The following is a 17,310-nucleotide window of genomic DNA, read 5'->3' as shown; positions in this document are numbered from 1 at the left end:
TTTCCATTTTTGTCTTGGTATTTTAATACTTTCTTTTGGTGTTGCTGTCCATGTTTTCGCAGAATTTAGGTTAACATAGGTATGTTGACTCCTAGGGACTTTGACAAGTTTTGAAGGGTAACTGGTTTAGGCATGTTTATGTCTGCTAATTCTTTACAAATGTCATCAATTACAAATTTCTTATTATTGTACATTCTAGGCAGATCGTCTGGCCATGTAGGTGATGTACCTCCACAAATACTCTGGTAGCAGTACATATGAGTAATCTTTTTGAGTATACCTTTATCTGGCTATATCATATATATTTTAAAAACATTCAACATAATATTTAATAAAGAACTATGTACCTTTTCAAATTTCTTTGCAATATTGTGCAAGATATATGATTTCAGTCTTGTCTCGAAGCACTCGACGATATTATTTGCGTAAATCATGGCCATTTCCACACAAACGGCAGTTACATAATGACTATATCCTTTTACTTCTGGAAGTATCTAATAGCTTACATTATATCATGTTGAAAAGTTGCTCCAATTTTCTAAACAATCACTTGGAAGGTGTTTCGGACTTGGATTCTCTCTCTCTCTCTTTTTTTTTTTTTTTTTTTTTTTTTTTTTTTTTTAAAAAAAAAAAAACTAACTACTGTATTATATCATACTAGAAGTTTTGAGAGAAAACCTTTTTGTCAACAGTGTGATCAGGATGGATAATTACATAGTAATTCACGAACAATTGTGCGCGTATCATTATATTATGGACATGTTTGAATACTTTTTTGGACTTTACTGAGGATGACCGTTTTGTATTCTGATCTCAGAATTATGTCTAGTTTTATCTTTCTGATGACAGCAATAGTTTTGTTTCTCAAAAAGACCGTGTACTTCTTCAACCTTTGTTAGTTTATGATTTGGACAATCTTTTGGCCGATAATTTTTATGACCGGTTTAATGACAGTTTTTACACACAGACTGATTTGCTTCTTGTCTGTCATCCACGCGACTCTATTTTTCCTTTTTCTTCAGACGTTTTGATTCATAATCTTCAACCCGCTAATTATATTTATTATCAAACTAATAAACACCATCCAACTGATAAAAAAAAATACATGAATACATTACTTTTAGTTCCAATACCTCTTGCCAGTAGTACCGACAATGCTTGTTAATGTAGTATTTCAATCTGAATGTATACATACAACACACCTTCACTCATCAACAGCTGATAACCTAAAATGACAAATAGCAGCATTCAACTCTTGGAAAAATTATCTATCGAATAACAACTTCTAGCGAATAAGACGCATATACTACTATTAGTTTGATAAACTGCAATAATAATAATAAAAAAAATCTGAGTATGAATCTCTCATCCGTCTGAAAACTAATTTTCTTTTTTTTTACGTTTCATCCAAAAAAGATAAGCAAATCCATCTGAATCATAAGTTTGATTTGTCCAAAAAGAACTAGACAATTTCCGAATTTAAAGTAGAAATACTACAATATCCTTGGCATGAAGTTCAATTATTCAGCAAGAGAAGAGAAATAATATTTTATTTTTAAGACTAATAATTCCTTACGACTTTCAAATACAGTAGTATAGTGGATAAAACGAGAATCGATAATATATCAGATGATATTATTCCTTATTAGGCGCAATAAAGTTAAAGTTTTCGAAAATACAACACATTTACAAGATTTCATGACAAAAATGATTGTACCTGCAGAGACACTAGCAGATAAATTAAAGAATAAAATTGATCTACATAGAGGTTTACTTCCTTGTAAGTAAGCTTGAACATATTACAATATATTTCTCTAACCATACAAGGCCCCTACCACAAAAAAAAATACTATTAAATAATAACGATTATGATCTTGTAAAAGGCTCAAACAAATGAAAAAAAATATGATAGTTAGTAGACTTCATTGAAGGGATACCATTTATTATGATTATGTACATATTGCTTCCATATTTACAATGATGATTGATAGTCTTATCTCATATTCTATTTGTACTTGAAAAAAAATATATATATATGCATATAATGTATATAAATCACACTTGATAATAAATTAGAATCACACAGAAAATATTTATAGAATGTAATACATGTAAATCATTATTGTTAATAAATTAGGATTGCGCGGAAAATAAATAAATAAATGTATGCAGGGACATTTTATTTTATTTTTTTCGATTTTTTTTCTCAATTTTTTTTTTCTCGATTTTTTTTTTCTCGATTTTTTTTTTTTCTCGATTTTTTTTTCCTTTTGTAAATATATGACAATAGATCAGGAAAACGAAAAGAATATAAAACCATCATCTAAATATGCAATTATTCGATGGTTCGGTCTTGATAGATTTGATCCAGAATTAGCAGTAACATCTTTTTGGGTTTCTTCAAAACTATTTTTTTTTATTCGACTTATTTTAGCTTTCTATGCAGCTATCGTTCTTTGGACAGATATTGGTATTACTCATAAAGGTAGCTTTTTTGCTTATTTCACTTCTTTAACATTCATTGGACTCCATGCCTATCAAGTTGTAAGTCTCTTCTTTGACTATTGTATATTAGAATACAATCCATTAATATAAATATTATATTTAGACTACAATTGTACATCATTTTCGTTATCTTTACACAAAAAGAGATATTTCTTTTTTTAATGATCAGCCCAAAATTTTAAATTACCTTTACGTCGTTCTTTATTCTACTATTGTTACCTTCAAGTAAATATATATATATATATATATATATATATATATACATTTGTATTATTTAAATACATGAATATTTATTTATTTTTTATTTACTATTATCAGTATAGTGACTCCTGTTGTCTATTGGTCTTTATTAGCAAAAGGAAATAGTCAAGGTTTAACAATCTAATCATTATAAAACTTAATTCGTATATGTATACTTATATTAAACCTTTTCATATAATATTAGAGGCTACTCTGAATACTTGGATCAATGTATCTGTTCATGGTGTCTCATTCTTTTTGATGATCTTTGAAGTCATTTTAAATCGTATGAAGCTTCCTGTTCGCCATGTTATATTTCCACTTGTAATAATTATATCATATATGCTCATGACATTTATTATATATGCCTGGTAAAATAGATAGCATATAATATATATATATATATATATATATATATATATATATATACATATTGACTTATTTTACGTATTATATATTCCAGTAACGGATTTTGGGTTTATCCCTTCTTGGACTGGAAACAAGGATCAATAGCAGCACTTTGGTATTTTTTAGTAGGCATTATTTGTGTAATTGGATTCTTTATTCAAGTTTTTATTCATTGGCTTCGCGACTTTATTGCCAATAAAATGAAGGAAAGTCTAATTATAGGGTCGATGATACATGTATATGATGATAAACTAGAGGAAGTAATAGCGTGATCCATTTATGTCAAAAATAGTCGCAACATATATAATATTATATTGTCTTTTATATATATATATATATATATATATGTATTTATATACAAATATTTATAATACATTTTAGACTTATACCTATTCTCTTGGGTGTGTTTAGAATCATGCTCATTTATACATTTACTTTATACAAAATTATAGGAATAAAGAAACTATTCTTTTATATTTACGTTTTGTACATACACTTATATATAAAAGGTATAACATGTATACATGTATATATCTACATCCAACCTTGGTTGTTTGAAGTCCATGATGGTTTTGGTGCTGGTATTGATGTCGTTGTTTCTTGTTGAATTGATACTATTGAATTAGCCATGTTGGTAAAATAAGGAATTTGTTGAGGAAATAAATAAGCTGCCCAATCATCTAATTCTATGCTACTTGGTACTGACCAAAATGGATTATCTGGACGATTTCTAAACATAGTTTGATCTCCCACATTTGTTGACGATAAATGAAAATTATTAGAACTATTATCATGAGAAGTATTATTATTATTATTATTATTATTATTAGTAGTAGTAGTAGTAGTAGTAGTAGTAGTAGTAGCAGTAGTAGCAGTAGCAGCAGTAGCAGCAGCATTGTAAGGAGATGGGGTAGCAGTAGTTTGTTGCTGACATATGTTATTAATGGGTGATTCAGTAAAATTAATATCTGTAAGACCAAATAAGAGACTATTAATAGGATTTATTGGAAGCATAAAAGGCTGTTGTTGCTGAAAACTAGTATTCGTATTATATGAAGTTTGGATATCCATTTGTTGATTATGATTTATTGGGGCAGTATATACTGGATTTATATTTAAACCAAATTGCCTTAAAGTATAAGGCTCAGATTCTTGGGATACATTTTGCAAGGGTTGCTGTTGAATTGACTGTTGTTTGATAGAAGGATATAAATCATTTTGTGAAAATTGCTGGCATTGATTCGAACTAGTACTGTTGGCTATTGTAAGAATTTATAGTTAATGAAAAAAAAAATCATAATAATATATAAATTTTATTACCTTGCTGGTTTGTATTCTCATTCTGGAGGCAAGAATACAGTCCATTAATCCAGTCACCATTACCTGTAGAAGTAGGAGTAGAATTAGCACTTATTACTATTTCAGGATCTGAGATAGCAGTAGAAGGTGAATGCGAGTCTGAAGAAGAGACGTTTTGTTGAACATAATGTTGACTGTTTACTTCATTATCTTCAAATGATTTTGATTTAGAGGAACGGATATGAATAGTAGAAGGTTTATGCTTATACGATGTATATAGAAGCTTTTGTTGCTGCTTTGATCTATTATCTTCATCATTCTCTGATTGATGCTGTAATCGATTATCCATACTAATATCGTGAATCTTTGTAAGTTGAGTTAATACATCATAAAGTTTAGCTGCACCTATTGATAATTTTGAAAGTCGTTTAATTACATTACATGCTCTAAATAAATTTGATTTAGCAACATCTGATATAATATCATCTGGATTAGCAGCGTTGTAAATATGAATTAATGATGCGGTAAAAACTGGATAAATAGCAAAATTCCAGGATACAAGCAGGAAATCACGATAATGCATCTTTTCAGCTATATCAACACATCGTGTAGCTGCACTTGTACAAATGCTAAGGGAAGATTGAGATGAACGTGTCTTTTCGCCATTCTTTTCAATAAATGGTCTATGAAGTAATATTAACAGAGTACAATAAGATAAATACATTAAACCTAAACATAATCTGATTAATATATATTTTTTTGTATATGAAAATACTTATAAATAAATATACATGTATAATACCTGACATAGAAAGTAATGGTATATGGCCACGACTATCGAGTCGACGAACATTAATATTGGATATTTGTAAAGCAGGTGGTAAGGCAGAACGCCATTCCGAAAGGGCGTTGTCTAAATATGTAACAATAGCATCACTACCATGCTTTTCGCTATATTTTTTAGCCACAGGAGTATATAAACCTTGTAAGAGTTTACCAAGAATTTTTGATAATTTTGCAAGTTGTACAAAAGGTTGGTAAATGGGTATTTTGCCACTTTTAGCCTTCTGTGCCACATTGTTATCCAAGGAAGGATATCTTGGCTCATCGACATCTGCATTCTCTTCTAAGGCTATATCCATTACCTCTTCCCAATCAGCACTTTCATTTGGATAGATTTCATCGCAATCTTCATCAAAAATCGTTTGTGGTCTACCTGTAGCTGCTGATGACCATTTATCCATAATATAAACAGACCACCATACTCTTCTTCTTGTCTCCTTTTCAGATACTGGAATATCCCAACTTTCACTTGATCTATGAAGACCCAAGTCCTGTGCCATTCGAATTGCCTATTAAAAATAAAAGGTAAGCTAAATAAATCAATGCATATATATTAAAGATGAATACATAAGTAAATAAATTACAGCAGAATTTAACAACCAACTACTTGTTATCTTTTCATCAAAGCTTGCTCTATGATTTTGGGAAATGACAATAGCTTGAATAGTAGATATACAGGGATTATATCTACCTCTAACATAAAAAATTAAATTTTCAAATAATTTTTCAGACCATCCTTCCTTTATCTCTACATGCTGATCTAGAGGTACTTGATCACCAAATAATTTACATGTTTCAATGTATCGTACAGCAGCGCCGTATATGGCATTTAGAAGTGGTGCTGAAGGATATTCACCAATTTGGCCACGATATTGTTTTAAAAACAATTTTTTGTTTATTATTGGTAATCCTGGATGAATATAAGCAAAATATCTTGATATATATATTTATATAAAATGCTTGATTAGCATGTAATTTGTACACAAATATAAAGAGATACATACATCTTCATCAAAGAGTCACTTGTTATTTTATCTATACCGGCAACCTTATATATCCAGTCATTCAAACTTTTTATCGTTTCACCTGGTTTCAACATCCCTAATGATTCTAATAATTTTTGATTTCCATTTTTCCCCGAATTATCATCCTTTTCATATAAAACTAAGCTTTGACCAAATCTTCTTATTTTTATACCAATCTTAGAAGCGACTCGAGCATCTTCAAAATTGATCATCTGAGCTAAGAGAGGATATGGACTCATATCACCAATATAGCGTGTAGTCATTTTAGTACTTATTGAAGATAATTCAACTGCTAATGGTCCAGAATCCACAGTAGGACATTTTTCTTTTTTTTCGGCCATGGTGCCGGACGATAAAGACTGCTGTGACGATGATTCTGCATTACTAAATGCAACGATAGTAGATGGATTAAAACCATCGTTATTTTCCATTGGTACAGATAGCTTTCTCCTTTTTGCAATAGTTGTATCATCATCATTTGTATTACTAACTAAAGTTCCAAGCATTTCTTCCATTCTTTTCAATCGATTTTCTAACACTTCAATATAACTTTATTTTTTTTTTTTTTTTTTGTATTCAAATGAAAGAATATCAAATAAATACATGCATCAATTTATATTTAACTTCAAGTCATTTCAACTTACCCTTTTGGAGGACCACGCTTTTTTGCACTATATTTATCACATAATTTAACAAGAAATTCTTACAATTTTATATATATATATATTTGTGTATAATAATACCTATCATTAAAAGTGCACTCTAATTTTGATGACTTACAACTTCTGCATGTGTTTCCTGGACCACTCGTGTCACATTTTATTTTTTTACGTCTACATGCATCACTAGCAAACAAAAATAAATAATGAATAACTTGATATAAATAAAATAGAGCTTATTATTCACCATGCTCGACTAATGCGAGTTCGACGATTACTATCTTGTTTTTTATCTTGTTCAGATGTTGTTGTTATTTCTTCGGATTGCTGGTTATTTCTACTATTAGAATGTGGATAAATCGGATAACCCAAAGATGGGTATGGATTTGGTTGTAAAGGTCTTAAAGTAATAGACGATGTTTGAAGTTGAGGTATATTATATTGTTGTGAATAAGATGTTTGATTATTTCTAACAAGCTGTTGCCATTTTGAAGGATCTGTCATTATTAGTTCTCTTAAACTAATAAAAAAATAAATAAGAATAATAATAAATTTTAAATACAAATGATATATAAAGACATATGTACATTACTAAATGAAATGAATAATGTTAAACTCTACAAAAAAAATAAAATAAAATAAAATAAAATAAAAATGAATAAAATTATGAATTCTACATCCTCCTGGCTTTAAATTATTTTTTTCTTTTTCTTTTTTTTTTTAAAAAAAGATATTACGTAATTTTTCATTTATTTATTGTATTTGATTAGTCATAAATAAAGGGACCAACTCTTTGTAGCAACCATTAATTGTTTTAATACTAGCGTATTTTATGTATAGTCCATGAAAGCCTCACCATCCTTTTATTTATATATATTTTTAAAGACGTGTAGAATATAGATTCAATATACACTCTTTTTACAAGAGTTCACTAATTTCATTCAAGTTATATGCATATGTACACAGCCTTATACATTAAGTATTGTTATGAGCGATAGTAGTAATGAGTATATAAGACATAGCTGTGACATTTTATATGATACAATATTCCCTATATACCTTCTTCTCATAGCGTTATTAATATCCATCCAAATTAAGGGTCGATATTTTGCTTTATCAGCATTAAAGAATTTAGGTCTTTTAATATAGATATCCATATATATATATATATATATATGTATGTATTAGATAGTTTTATCGTTTATTATAAAAGCTTTAATTATATTTATTCTCTTTCTTATTTAATAAAAGAACAGGTAAGCTTATCATGAGTCTTAAGGCAATAGGTTGGTAGTAGGCTTACATAAGAATTTGATCAAATATGCACCCCGAAAAGATCATTTTATTTATTTACTGAATGATCATCTTATTTGATAATTTATTTATTTTTAACTTTCTCATTTCACTTTTATTTATTTATTTTTTTTATTTTATTTTTTATTTTTTTAAATACATGCATAATGATTAGCCATTCGCCCATTAGTAGATTAAGTGATGACTGTTTAGAACTTATATTTCAAGCTTGTGAAGGTTGTCCTTGGACCTTACGTACAATATCAGAAGTTTGTCGTAAATGGTATGCCATTGTACAGCGTCCATCAGTTGTAAGTATTCTTCATTTAATGTCGAAATTTCATTCTGAAAAGAAAAAAAAAAAAAAAATTAAAATAAAAAAAAAAAACTGCTTAATTTTAACAAAAGTTATTAGTTACGTGTACTACAACTCCATAATTCAACAAACTTTCATGCTGCTTATACCCGTCTTTTAACATCAAATTATAAGATTCCTTGGCTGAAGGCTGTAAGGATATTAATAGTATCAAAATCAGCAGAAAGCAGGCATGCTCATTTAAGATCATTTCCTTTAAAAGTCTTTTCACATATCACTACTCTACAGACATCAAATCTTTGTTTAGCTGAAATTAAGCATTTATTTCAACACATCTTTCTCAGAGTAGAATCTGGGCTCCGTTTTTTAATATGCAAAAATATAGAAACTTGGTGTGACACAGTACGCTTTGATTTTGAATTAATTAAAAGACATCCACATTTACAACAAGTTCAGTTTAGTTTCATGGAAGATGGTCATTCTGGTTTTGCTTCAATTCATAACACACTCTCTTTATCGACCTCTATGGGAACTATTAAACCTGTTATTCGATCCTTTACTTTAGTTAATATTCGAGATGCAGAATACTTTGAACAACGTAATTTGTTAGCTATTATGGAAGAAGTTGAAAATGATCAAGAAGAAATTTATGCAGAACAAGATCTCGAACAACATGAGGGTAAAAAAAATTTATTAATGGAAGGCTGGCGTGATTTAGAACAATCACTTGTTCGAAAATACAGCTTTTTTGCAAGCTTGAATCATTTAGAACATCTTGAATTTGGCTTTTGTTATGCTTGGACACCAAAAATCTGGAGAAATATATTAGGAAAAATATTCTCTCAGAGTCCTCAATTAAAGTCGCTTACTTTATACGGTTGGGACCAGCTAGGGAAATTAGAAAAAATAGGTAGTAAAAGTTCAACTATTCAGCCTACCCGAGTAGCTGCAGAATCGGCTATTGCAGAATGTTTTGAGCTATTGCCTAATTTGATTTCTTTAAAACTGATTGACTTTAGTATTGGTCCTGGATTACTTAGAGCAGCTAAACATATAGCACATTCACTTCGACATCTTGACATCGTATTCGGAAAAAATTTTCTTCGACATATAAATGAGCCTGCAGGTGTTTGGTTATTGTTAGGCCCTTTGAAAGAATTTATTACTTATGCATTCTCAAAAAAGTTACCCACAATAGGTAGCAGCGAAGAAAAAACAATTCGTATTTATTTACATCCAATTCTATTTGATGAAGTTGAAAGTGCTCCATTTTTTTCGGAATCACCTTTACTAAAATCAATACAAGAAAGTATAAATGATCCAACTGTAAAAATTGAATTAATAGAAAATTATCATGCTTAAAATATATAACCATTGAGCACAAGCAGAATAAACATATTGTTAATCATAATTAACAAAAAAAAAAAAAGAAAAAAAAAAAAGAGTTTCACTTTTAGTCTATTATTGAGCATAACCTTCTATAAAATAAACACATACAGCTAGCATTTTTTTTTTTTTTTTCCCTTTTCCTTTTTCAAATAGATGATAACATAAAGTATGTCATTAATAAATCTACCTAACGAAATCTTTATCAAGATTTTAAAAACACTTTCAATTGATGATCAAAAGACGTGCATGCAAGTTTGTCATTCTTGGCATGATCGATTTCAATTAACGGTTATGAAATGTTTATATATAAAATCAAGAAAGCAATTTAAAGAATTTTTTAATAAACTGAAGAGTACACAAAATGAAAATATAACATTAGGACAAGTTATTTTACGATTAGATTTAGACCCTACTGTTGGCATGATTAATTCTGAATTTCATTTATTGCCTCTATATTGTCCATTCCTGGAAATTATTAACTTTAACCCTGAACTTTGGCGCTATTTTACATATGCTAAAGAGAGTATGACATACTGGAGATATATCATACAATACCCCCGTATGGAAAGACTCAAGTTAGCATTCCCAATTCTATACAATAATGGACAAACCTTAACTCATCTTGAATTTGGTTCTGTTATTATAGATCAATTAGCAGAAACCCGTTTGAATATAATTTCACTACTTTCTTACACACCTAATCTATTATCATTAAAGCTGTCCGATGGCATTACTGTTTCACATACTTTGTCTATCTCTGATTTTGAGTCTATTCATACTCTATGTCCCAAGCTTCAAAGTCTGCATTTAGAGTCCTTTGAATTACGTTTAGTTACAAAAGATGTATGTTTAATCGATATCAAGACACTGCCAGTAGCATCTCATCTAAAGAACCTCTCACTTAATAATTTATCTATCAATAGTGAAGAGTTTCTTCAATACTGGGCCCATAAATATTCTAATATCGAAAGTCTTGATATTCAATTAAGGTTACTTGAACCAGAATATTATCATGAAGCTATTTGGCCTGAGAACTCAAGTATGAAAGAATACTTTGCTATGATGGCTTCAAGTTTTGTGAAATTAAGAAAACTAAAAGCGAGATTTGATGACAAATACTTTCCTGGTGATGTGTTCCTTCGAGGAATCAATACGATTGGCCTTCAACTCGAAGAAGTGTCTCTTCATTTTTTTAATTTTGATTATCACCGTCGGAATGCCCATCAATTCAAGATTTTAATAAATAATTCTATTTGTACATTAACAAGCATTAGTATCAGTAATTGGGATAGAAATTGGGAGTACGAAGAAGATATCCTGAGACCCATTCGCTATTGCTCTCAGTTGGTGGATCTGTCCTTGTCGCCTCAATTAGGTACATTAATTGAATTTGATATTGATGTGTTTTTAGATAAGTTTCCTTGTCTCAAGAGACTAGAACTTGCAAATACATATAATCTTTTTATTGAAGATGAAACTAATGCAAATATTAATAATGTACACCACCTTGAAGAGCTTTCATTAAGGCATACAATGGTAAATAATCAACTCTTTGACTATCTATCGATACGTTGTCCCTATCTAAATACATTGCGTATATCCAACTTTACAAAACCCTATGATAATGATATTCAAGTCAAAGTCAATATGCCGCATCATGATTTTAAGTCTATACAAATAAAGGGGCTTCATCTTGGTTTACGAATAGAAGACGCCGGATTTCAATGCAATCATTATTCAACATTATGCTCATTAGAAGAAACAAGCAAGACCGAGCAAAAATTATTAAAACGTAATAATCATGAACTAGTTGGTTTAATGAGCAATAGTAATCATATGAAAAATAAGAAACAAAATCACGCACATGACTTATGGTGTGCTGAACGATGGTATCATCTTTATCAACCAAAGTATAGATCAAATAGTCGAAAATCAAAATACAATAATAATACACCAAGGTTTCAAAGATTAAATAATAGCAGCATTATGAAGATAAAGCAATTGGATATAACACATCAACTATGGGAACAAATTTCATTTGTAGGATCCAGAATTAAATATGAAGACAAAAAACATTGGTATCTAGATATTCCTTACGGTTGGTTCTCTGTACGCTGTAGAAGTGTGAAAGAATTCTCATTTGAAGGAATTACCATATAATATAAATAGGAGGATAAGGGGAGGAGAGAGGGGAGGAAACTCTACTAGTTACATGTATATATATATATATATATATTTGTATATATAACATATCTTATATTATTATAATTAAAAAAGTAATAAAATTCATGAATATTTCAATTCCATACTTCTTTAATTATTGCAGTTCAGTAATTAGAAAAGTGTACAACTAGCTAATATTTGACCAGATCTATATTATAATATATGAACATATAGATTATTTACAGGCTTATCATCTAATGAAATACTACCAATTGATCATTAATTTGAATAAATATTTTGAATTATGTCTTCTATCAAAGAAGATTGTCAAACGATTGTAAGTGCTTGCTTATTAGTATGCTATTTTACAACGTATAATGTTACACTTGTTAATACATTTTCCTTTTAAATTATAGAAAATACTGTTTATGTTAAAAGAAGAAAAAAAAACTAGTAAAGAATAAGAGTAGTAAATATAGATAATGTTTTTTTTATAAATAATAATAATTAATATAAAAAAAAATAACTTCGAGCTATAAAAGTTCTCTCTCTCTCTCTCTCTTCTTTCTTTATCATTATTATAATCACAAAAAGTACTCTATTATAAGTTTGTTATTTCTGTGTGGAATACAATAAAATTAACGAGAAAAGAGCCAAAAAGGAGAATAGATACATATCATGAAAACGATCCTTAAATGCCTTTCTCAGTTTCTTTACCTAGACTTTATGCACACCCTATTCGGTATTGTAGCTGGACAGCCACCATCCCCTTCCTAAATGAAGATTCTAAAATAGAGAAGAAATTGCTAGATATGTTATGCTTCCAATTGTGTTTATAGAAACACAAATTATTCAGTTTCTGAACAAAAATTTTTTTTTCTACCTGTCAATCTTAGCAATGACATTGTATATGAGAATAAGAACATAATTCTATTCTTCAAGTGATGTGAGTCACGCGAATTAAAATTCATGAAGCAGACAGGATATTAACAGAAAAAGATTAAAAAACTAATGTTAATATCTGATAAAGAACATGCGATTTATGCGTTATGAAAATCAAATATATTCGTAAGCTACAAGCAAAAGCTTAAAGACTATTATTTTATTCATGCTTTTATTTATTTATTTTTACAGACTAATCTATAGTAATTTTATTATATGCAGCTAAGAATTCAGTTATAGCTTGCAATGATGTTATAAAAAACTAAAATTGAGAAATATGGAAGTGAATATAGATAAACAGACTATATAAAGTCCTACTAAATAATTGACAAATTTCAGCTTATTCTTATATTAAAACTAATAACGAAAATAAATGAAATAAAATAAAATAAAATAAAATAAAAAAAGCCGAATAATACTGTATATGATATTAGTAGTATCACCTAACTTTTATAATGATAAAAAAAAGAAAAGAAAATTGTAATAGTATTAATGACAAAATATCCACTTACTAAGGCGTTTTAATTATCTCTCGTCTTACATTTTCGAGATTCATCCCACTAGAGGAATTTTCGTACCTTTGAAAATTTGAAGGATTAGAATTTAACAAAAAACCTAAAACCAAGACAGACATTTTCATAACATGTATCTACCATGTTACTTATTCCCTTATCTGGCTTTTTGCGTTTGTTTCATCGTATCATATAGAAATGAAATAACAAGCATACAGTAATAGATTGCATTTTGTCATAATAATAATAAAGTAAAAAGCTAACCAATCAGACCTTCATGATTCAAGGATAATCTAGATGGGAGAAAAGACACATATTAACTTGTCATTTATAATTTCCAAAACCTTCAAGGGATCTTCTTCTTCTGTCATTATTCAAATTTAAAACTACAAACTTGTTGTCCAAATAAAGAGCCTTTGTAAAAGATTCCACAATTGTGCCAAAATAAAAAATAAAAATCTTCTTTAGAGTAGAAGGTTATGTAATCATTTTTATAAGTACAGTTAGTGTTCAGAAGTCTAAAAAAATTGTTTGTGCAAAATAGATATTTATTTATGACATGTACAAAGGCTTTTTGTATTTGTGCAATCTATTTCCTGAGATAGTGTATTATCGGTTAATAAAAAGAAAATCCCCACTTCTATAATATTAGCTTCTACTATAATTTATACGTTGACTCTTCATATATTCTATATTATATAAAATGGATTACTTAGTTCACATTTCTATTATCAACCTAGACTCATTATCCAAACATGTTCCTTCTTTCTATAATTTAGTTGATCTTTGCCTTTACTTTTTTTTTTTTTTTTTTTTTTTTTTTGTCCTATAAGGATTTTTAGTTCCTTTTTACTATTTTTGATCTGACTAAGGCAATTCAGTAATTCTATTAGCTATATACTTATTGGCCAATTTTTAATCGTATTATCGGCTAAACAATTACTTTAGAAAGCTTGGAAAAGAGGACTCTATGTTCCACTTGTATTATGTAAATAAAAATAATGAAAAAAAAAAGAAGAAAAAAGAAAAAAGAAAGGATTAATACTATAGTAATCTCTGTGAATATAAACATAAATGTTTCTATGTAAGTGCTTCGAGTAATTATATGACTTTTATACTTGTGAGTAGCACTTGTCTAGATAGTCTCAATTCTACTGAATATTGATTTACAAACAACATATTGTAACCCTCATTGGTTTTCCGATTGATTCGGGATTCCTGAACTCAGGTTTTCTCCTCCGCCTCTTCTTTTTACATTATTAGGTGATTTTCAACCCCTGTATTATTATCGATTAGGTTATAGAAATCACAATAATATAAATTCGGTGATTATGTAACTGAAATAGTCTTTATCTAGTTCCTTTAACAGCAAGAAGAGTCGTTATGTTTTTTTATATAGTAGCTAGAAAATAGCCTAAATATTACCTATTTTCAAAATCATTCGATATTTTCAAAGATAAATCATCTTCAGTCAGTTTGACGATATAGTATTTGTACATCAAAATCGAAAAAGGAAATAAATGCCTGTATATTTTAGTTTGCAGAAGTATGGTAGTAACGTATACATAAAAAAAAAAAAAAAAAAGCGGAAATAACTTTTTATCAGATGTTATATATAATTACACAATATATAAAAAAACAAAAGTGAACTTTATTATTTGTAATATGTTATCTATACTGTAACGTAAAGACCAGACTAAACTTGTTTTATTATTTTTATTATTATTATTAATTCCGATCTAAAGGTATAAGCCAACTTTATTATAAACATGATTTTCGAATAAATATTAGTTAAATGATAAACCGCTAGTAGCTCAGTTTTAACAATTTATTGTTATACCAAAAAAAAAAAAAATGTAATCATGTCGGTTTATAATGTATGTGGGGTGAATAATTACATTATAATATTGATTATCTGATTTTTGTTTCAAATCATAAATGCGTAAAATTAATAAAACTTGTATGTGTTTATAATCCAAAAAAAAAAGTCAAGACATAGTTTATCAAAATTTTTTGATTATATATTATATATTACATTACATAAAACAAATATCATATTCAAAAATATTTATAATAAAAGAGGAATTATATTTATTTTAATCATAGTAAAAAAAAATACATATATATATATATTAATGGAATATATGTAAGAGGTTAAGTTGTGATAATAAAACGGTAATATAAATTGATTCAGTACACTAGCTTATGATGTATCTAAATCATTAAAATAATATTAATAACATTACAAAATGGAGTGGGGAAAAATATAATAAAATAGTTATTGCAATAAAAAAATTTTTTTTGCAAGGAATTAGTAAGTAAAAAAAAAAAGTGTAGTTCTATGATTTTCTTTTGCTTTAAAGATGTATACAATATATTAAACTTTAATAGGGGAAGTCTCAATAGTTTCGGAGTGATGTTCCTTTAATTCACCATCGTTAACATTGCGAATTTCGCCAGATTCATCAATAAAATGTTGAGCACGATCCATAGCTTCATCACCATCATCCCATTCACCAGCTTCTGCTTTACGAATGGCATCACGTCTTTCCTTATAGAAACTATAGGCAAGGTAACAAATAACAAACAACCAATAAAGACAGTAACTAATAATAGTACCAAGACTAGCAGTATTATTCCAACCAAGAATAGAATTAAAGATTTGCCAACCACCATTGTCATCAGTCTGTAATTCTGGGTCTCCCCAAGAGACATGCCAAACAGCAGTCTTAACTCTGTAGCCAATAACGCCATTACCTTCACCACCAATAACTTTATTCCATGAGTTTTTTTCCAAGAAGCCTACAGCTCTTGCCATCAAACCAGCAGAGACAAGATAAAGGATGACAGTTGAGAATACAAAGAACCAATGAAGTTGAATTAATGATCCTCCGCGGTAGATAAGAAGACCGACTAATAAACCACAAATAATACCCATGATGACAGCAATAGGAATAGATTTAGCTGAAATACCTAGAGATACCTGTAATAAAATTTTTACAAAATTAGGAAAACAAAACAAAAATTGACATAAGCAATCATTTCAACTTACACCACCAATGAAAACAACAGCTTCAAGACCCTCTCTGAGAACGGTAATAAAAGGCAAAATGAAGAAAGAATATTTTTGAAGTTTATCCTTGAATGAAGATTTTTCTGAAGAGGATTTTTCCATGGCTTTGGCCAATTTAACCTTCCATTTTTCTTGCATACGTTCAGTTTTAAGCATAGCAAGACCCATAGCAGTAATCATTATGACAGCAACAAGTGAAAAGACACCTTCCCAGATATCTTCAGAATTTCCCCACAAATCGTTGAGAAGGGTATAGTAAACTGCAATAAAAGCAACACCAATACATATACAAATAAATAGGCCCACAGCAGAACCAATCCAAACATGATTACGAAGACGTTTATATGTAGGTGATTCAGGATTGAACATCTTTTTTAAGAAGGACAAAAGAACTGATACAATGATAGCTGCTTCAGTTGTCTCACGAAAGAGAATGAAGAATATCGGTACATTAAAGTAATCTTGCGACATTTTTTTTTTTTAATTGACAAAAAAAAATCAACAACTAAAAGAAAAGGATCAGATATAGTAAAAATCGCAAAAAAATTAATCCCTTTTTAAGATTTAACTTTTAGATGAGTTTATAAAATAAGTCATTTGAATCGGTACACTAGTTTCCGCTTCTTTACCCCTTGTATTTTTT

The 17,310-nt window shown here is 28.8% G+C and overlaps 6 protein-coding genes across 6 annotated transcripts; 3 read left to right on the top strand and 3 right to left on the bottom strand.

The window, feature by feature from the left end:
- Positions 1-65: 65 nt before the first annotated feature.
- Positions 66-1,193, bottom strand: BX663DRAFT_483955 (uncharacterized protein; the record flags this gene model as incomplete). The annotated part of the gene is made up of 3 exons (XM_051524527.1): positions 66-290; positions 348-494; positions 1,119-1,193. 3 exons carry the CDS (start codon positions 1,191-1,193, stop codon positions 66-68), a joined length of 447 nt encoding a protein of 148 aa, XP_051385423.1.
- A 1,032-nt stretch (positions 1,194-2,225) lies between these two features.
- Positions 2,226-3,556, top strand: BX663DRAFT_282223 (uncharacterized protein). The gene is made up of 6 exons (XM_051521988.1): positions 2,226-2,544; positions 2,609-2,730; positions 2,824-2,876; positions 2,951-3,116; positions 3,209-3,278; positions 3,360-3,556. Exons 1-6 carry the CDS (start codon positions 2,281-2,283, stop codon positions 3,423-3,425), a joined length of 741 nt encoding a protein of 246 aa, XP_051385422.1. The 5' UTR covers positions 2,226-2,280; the 3' UTR covers positions 3,426-3,556.
- Positions 3,438-7,608, bottom strand: BX663DRAFT_499721 (fungal-specific transcription factor domain-containing protein). The gene is made up of 9 exons (XM_051526222.1): positions 7,567-7,608; positions 7,227-7,499; positions 7,064-7,165; positions 6,965-6,991; positions 6,300-6,869; positions 5,880-6,228; positions 5,255-5,804; positions 4,474-5,181; positions 3,438-4,412 (listed from the first exon to the last, which is right to left on the bottom strand). The coding sequence occupies exons 2-9, from the start codon at positions 7,481-7,483 to the stop codon at positions 3,688-3,690; spliced, it is 3,288 nt and encodes a 1,095-aa protein (XP_051385421.1). The 5' UTR covers positions 7,484-7,499; positions 7,567-7,608; the 3' UTR covers positions 3,438-3,687.
- Positions 7,609-8,420: 812 nt separating this feature from the next.
- BX663DRAFT_467934 (uncharacterized protein) lies at positions 8,421-9,983 on the top strand. The gene is made up of 2 exons (XM_051524081.1): positions 8,421-8,583; positions 8,688-9,983. Exons 1-2 carry the CDS (start codon positions 8,440-8,442, stop codon positions 9,948-9,950), a joined length of 1,407 nt encoding a protein of 468 aa, XP_051385420.1. The 5' UTR covers positions 8,421-8,439; the 3' UTR covers positions 9,951-9,983.
- A 162-nt stretch (positions 9,984-10,145) lies between these two features.
- Positions 10,146-12,137, top strand: BX663DRAFT_549436 (uncharacterized protein; the record flags this gene model as incomplete). Its single annotated transcript, XM_051531145.1, has 1 exon — positions 10,146-12,137. The coding sequence occupies one exon, from the start codon at positions 10,146-10,148 to the stop codon at positions 12,135-12,137; it is 1,992 nt and encodes a 663-aa protein (XP_051385419.1).
- Positions 12,138-15,647: 3,510 nt separating this feature from the next.
- BX663DRAFT_449549 (high-affinity iron permease) lies at positions 15,648-17,297 on the bottom strand. Its single transcript, XM_051523730.1, has 2 exons — positions 16,647-17,297; positions 15,648-16,577 (listed from the first exon to the last, which is right to left on the bottom strand). The coding sequence occupies exons 1-2, from the start codon at positions 17,136-17,138 to the stop codon at positions 15,972-15,974; spliced, it is 1,098 nt and encodes a 365-aa protein (XP_051385418.1). The 5' UTR covers positions 17,139-17,297; the 3' UTR covers positions 15,648-15,971.
- Between the last annotated feature and the right edge of the window lie 13 nt (positions 17,298-17,310).

The sequence above is a fragment of the Cokeromyces recurvatus genome (assembly GCF_025118155.1).
Source record: "Cokeromyces recurvatus strain NRRL 2243 chromosome Unknown BX663scaffold_5, whole genome shotgun sequence".
Classification (NCBI taxonomy): Eukaryota; Fungi; Mucoromycota; class Mucoromycetes; order Mucorales; family Mucoraceae; genus Cokeromyces; species Cokeromyces recurvatus.
This window is presented reverse-complemented; position numbering and strand designations above follow the sequence as displayed.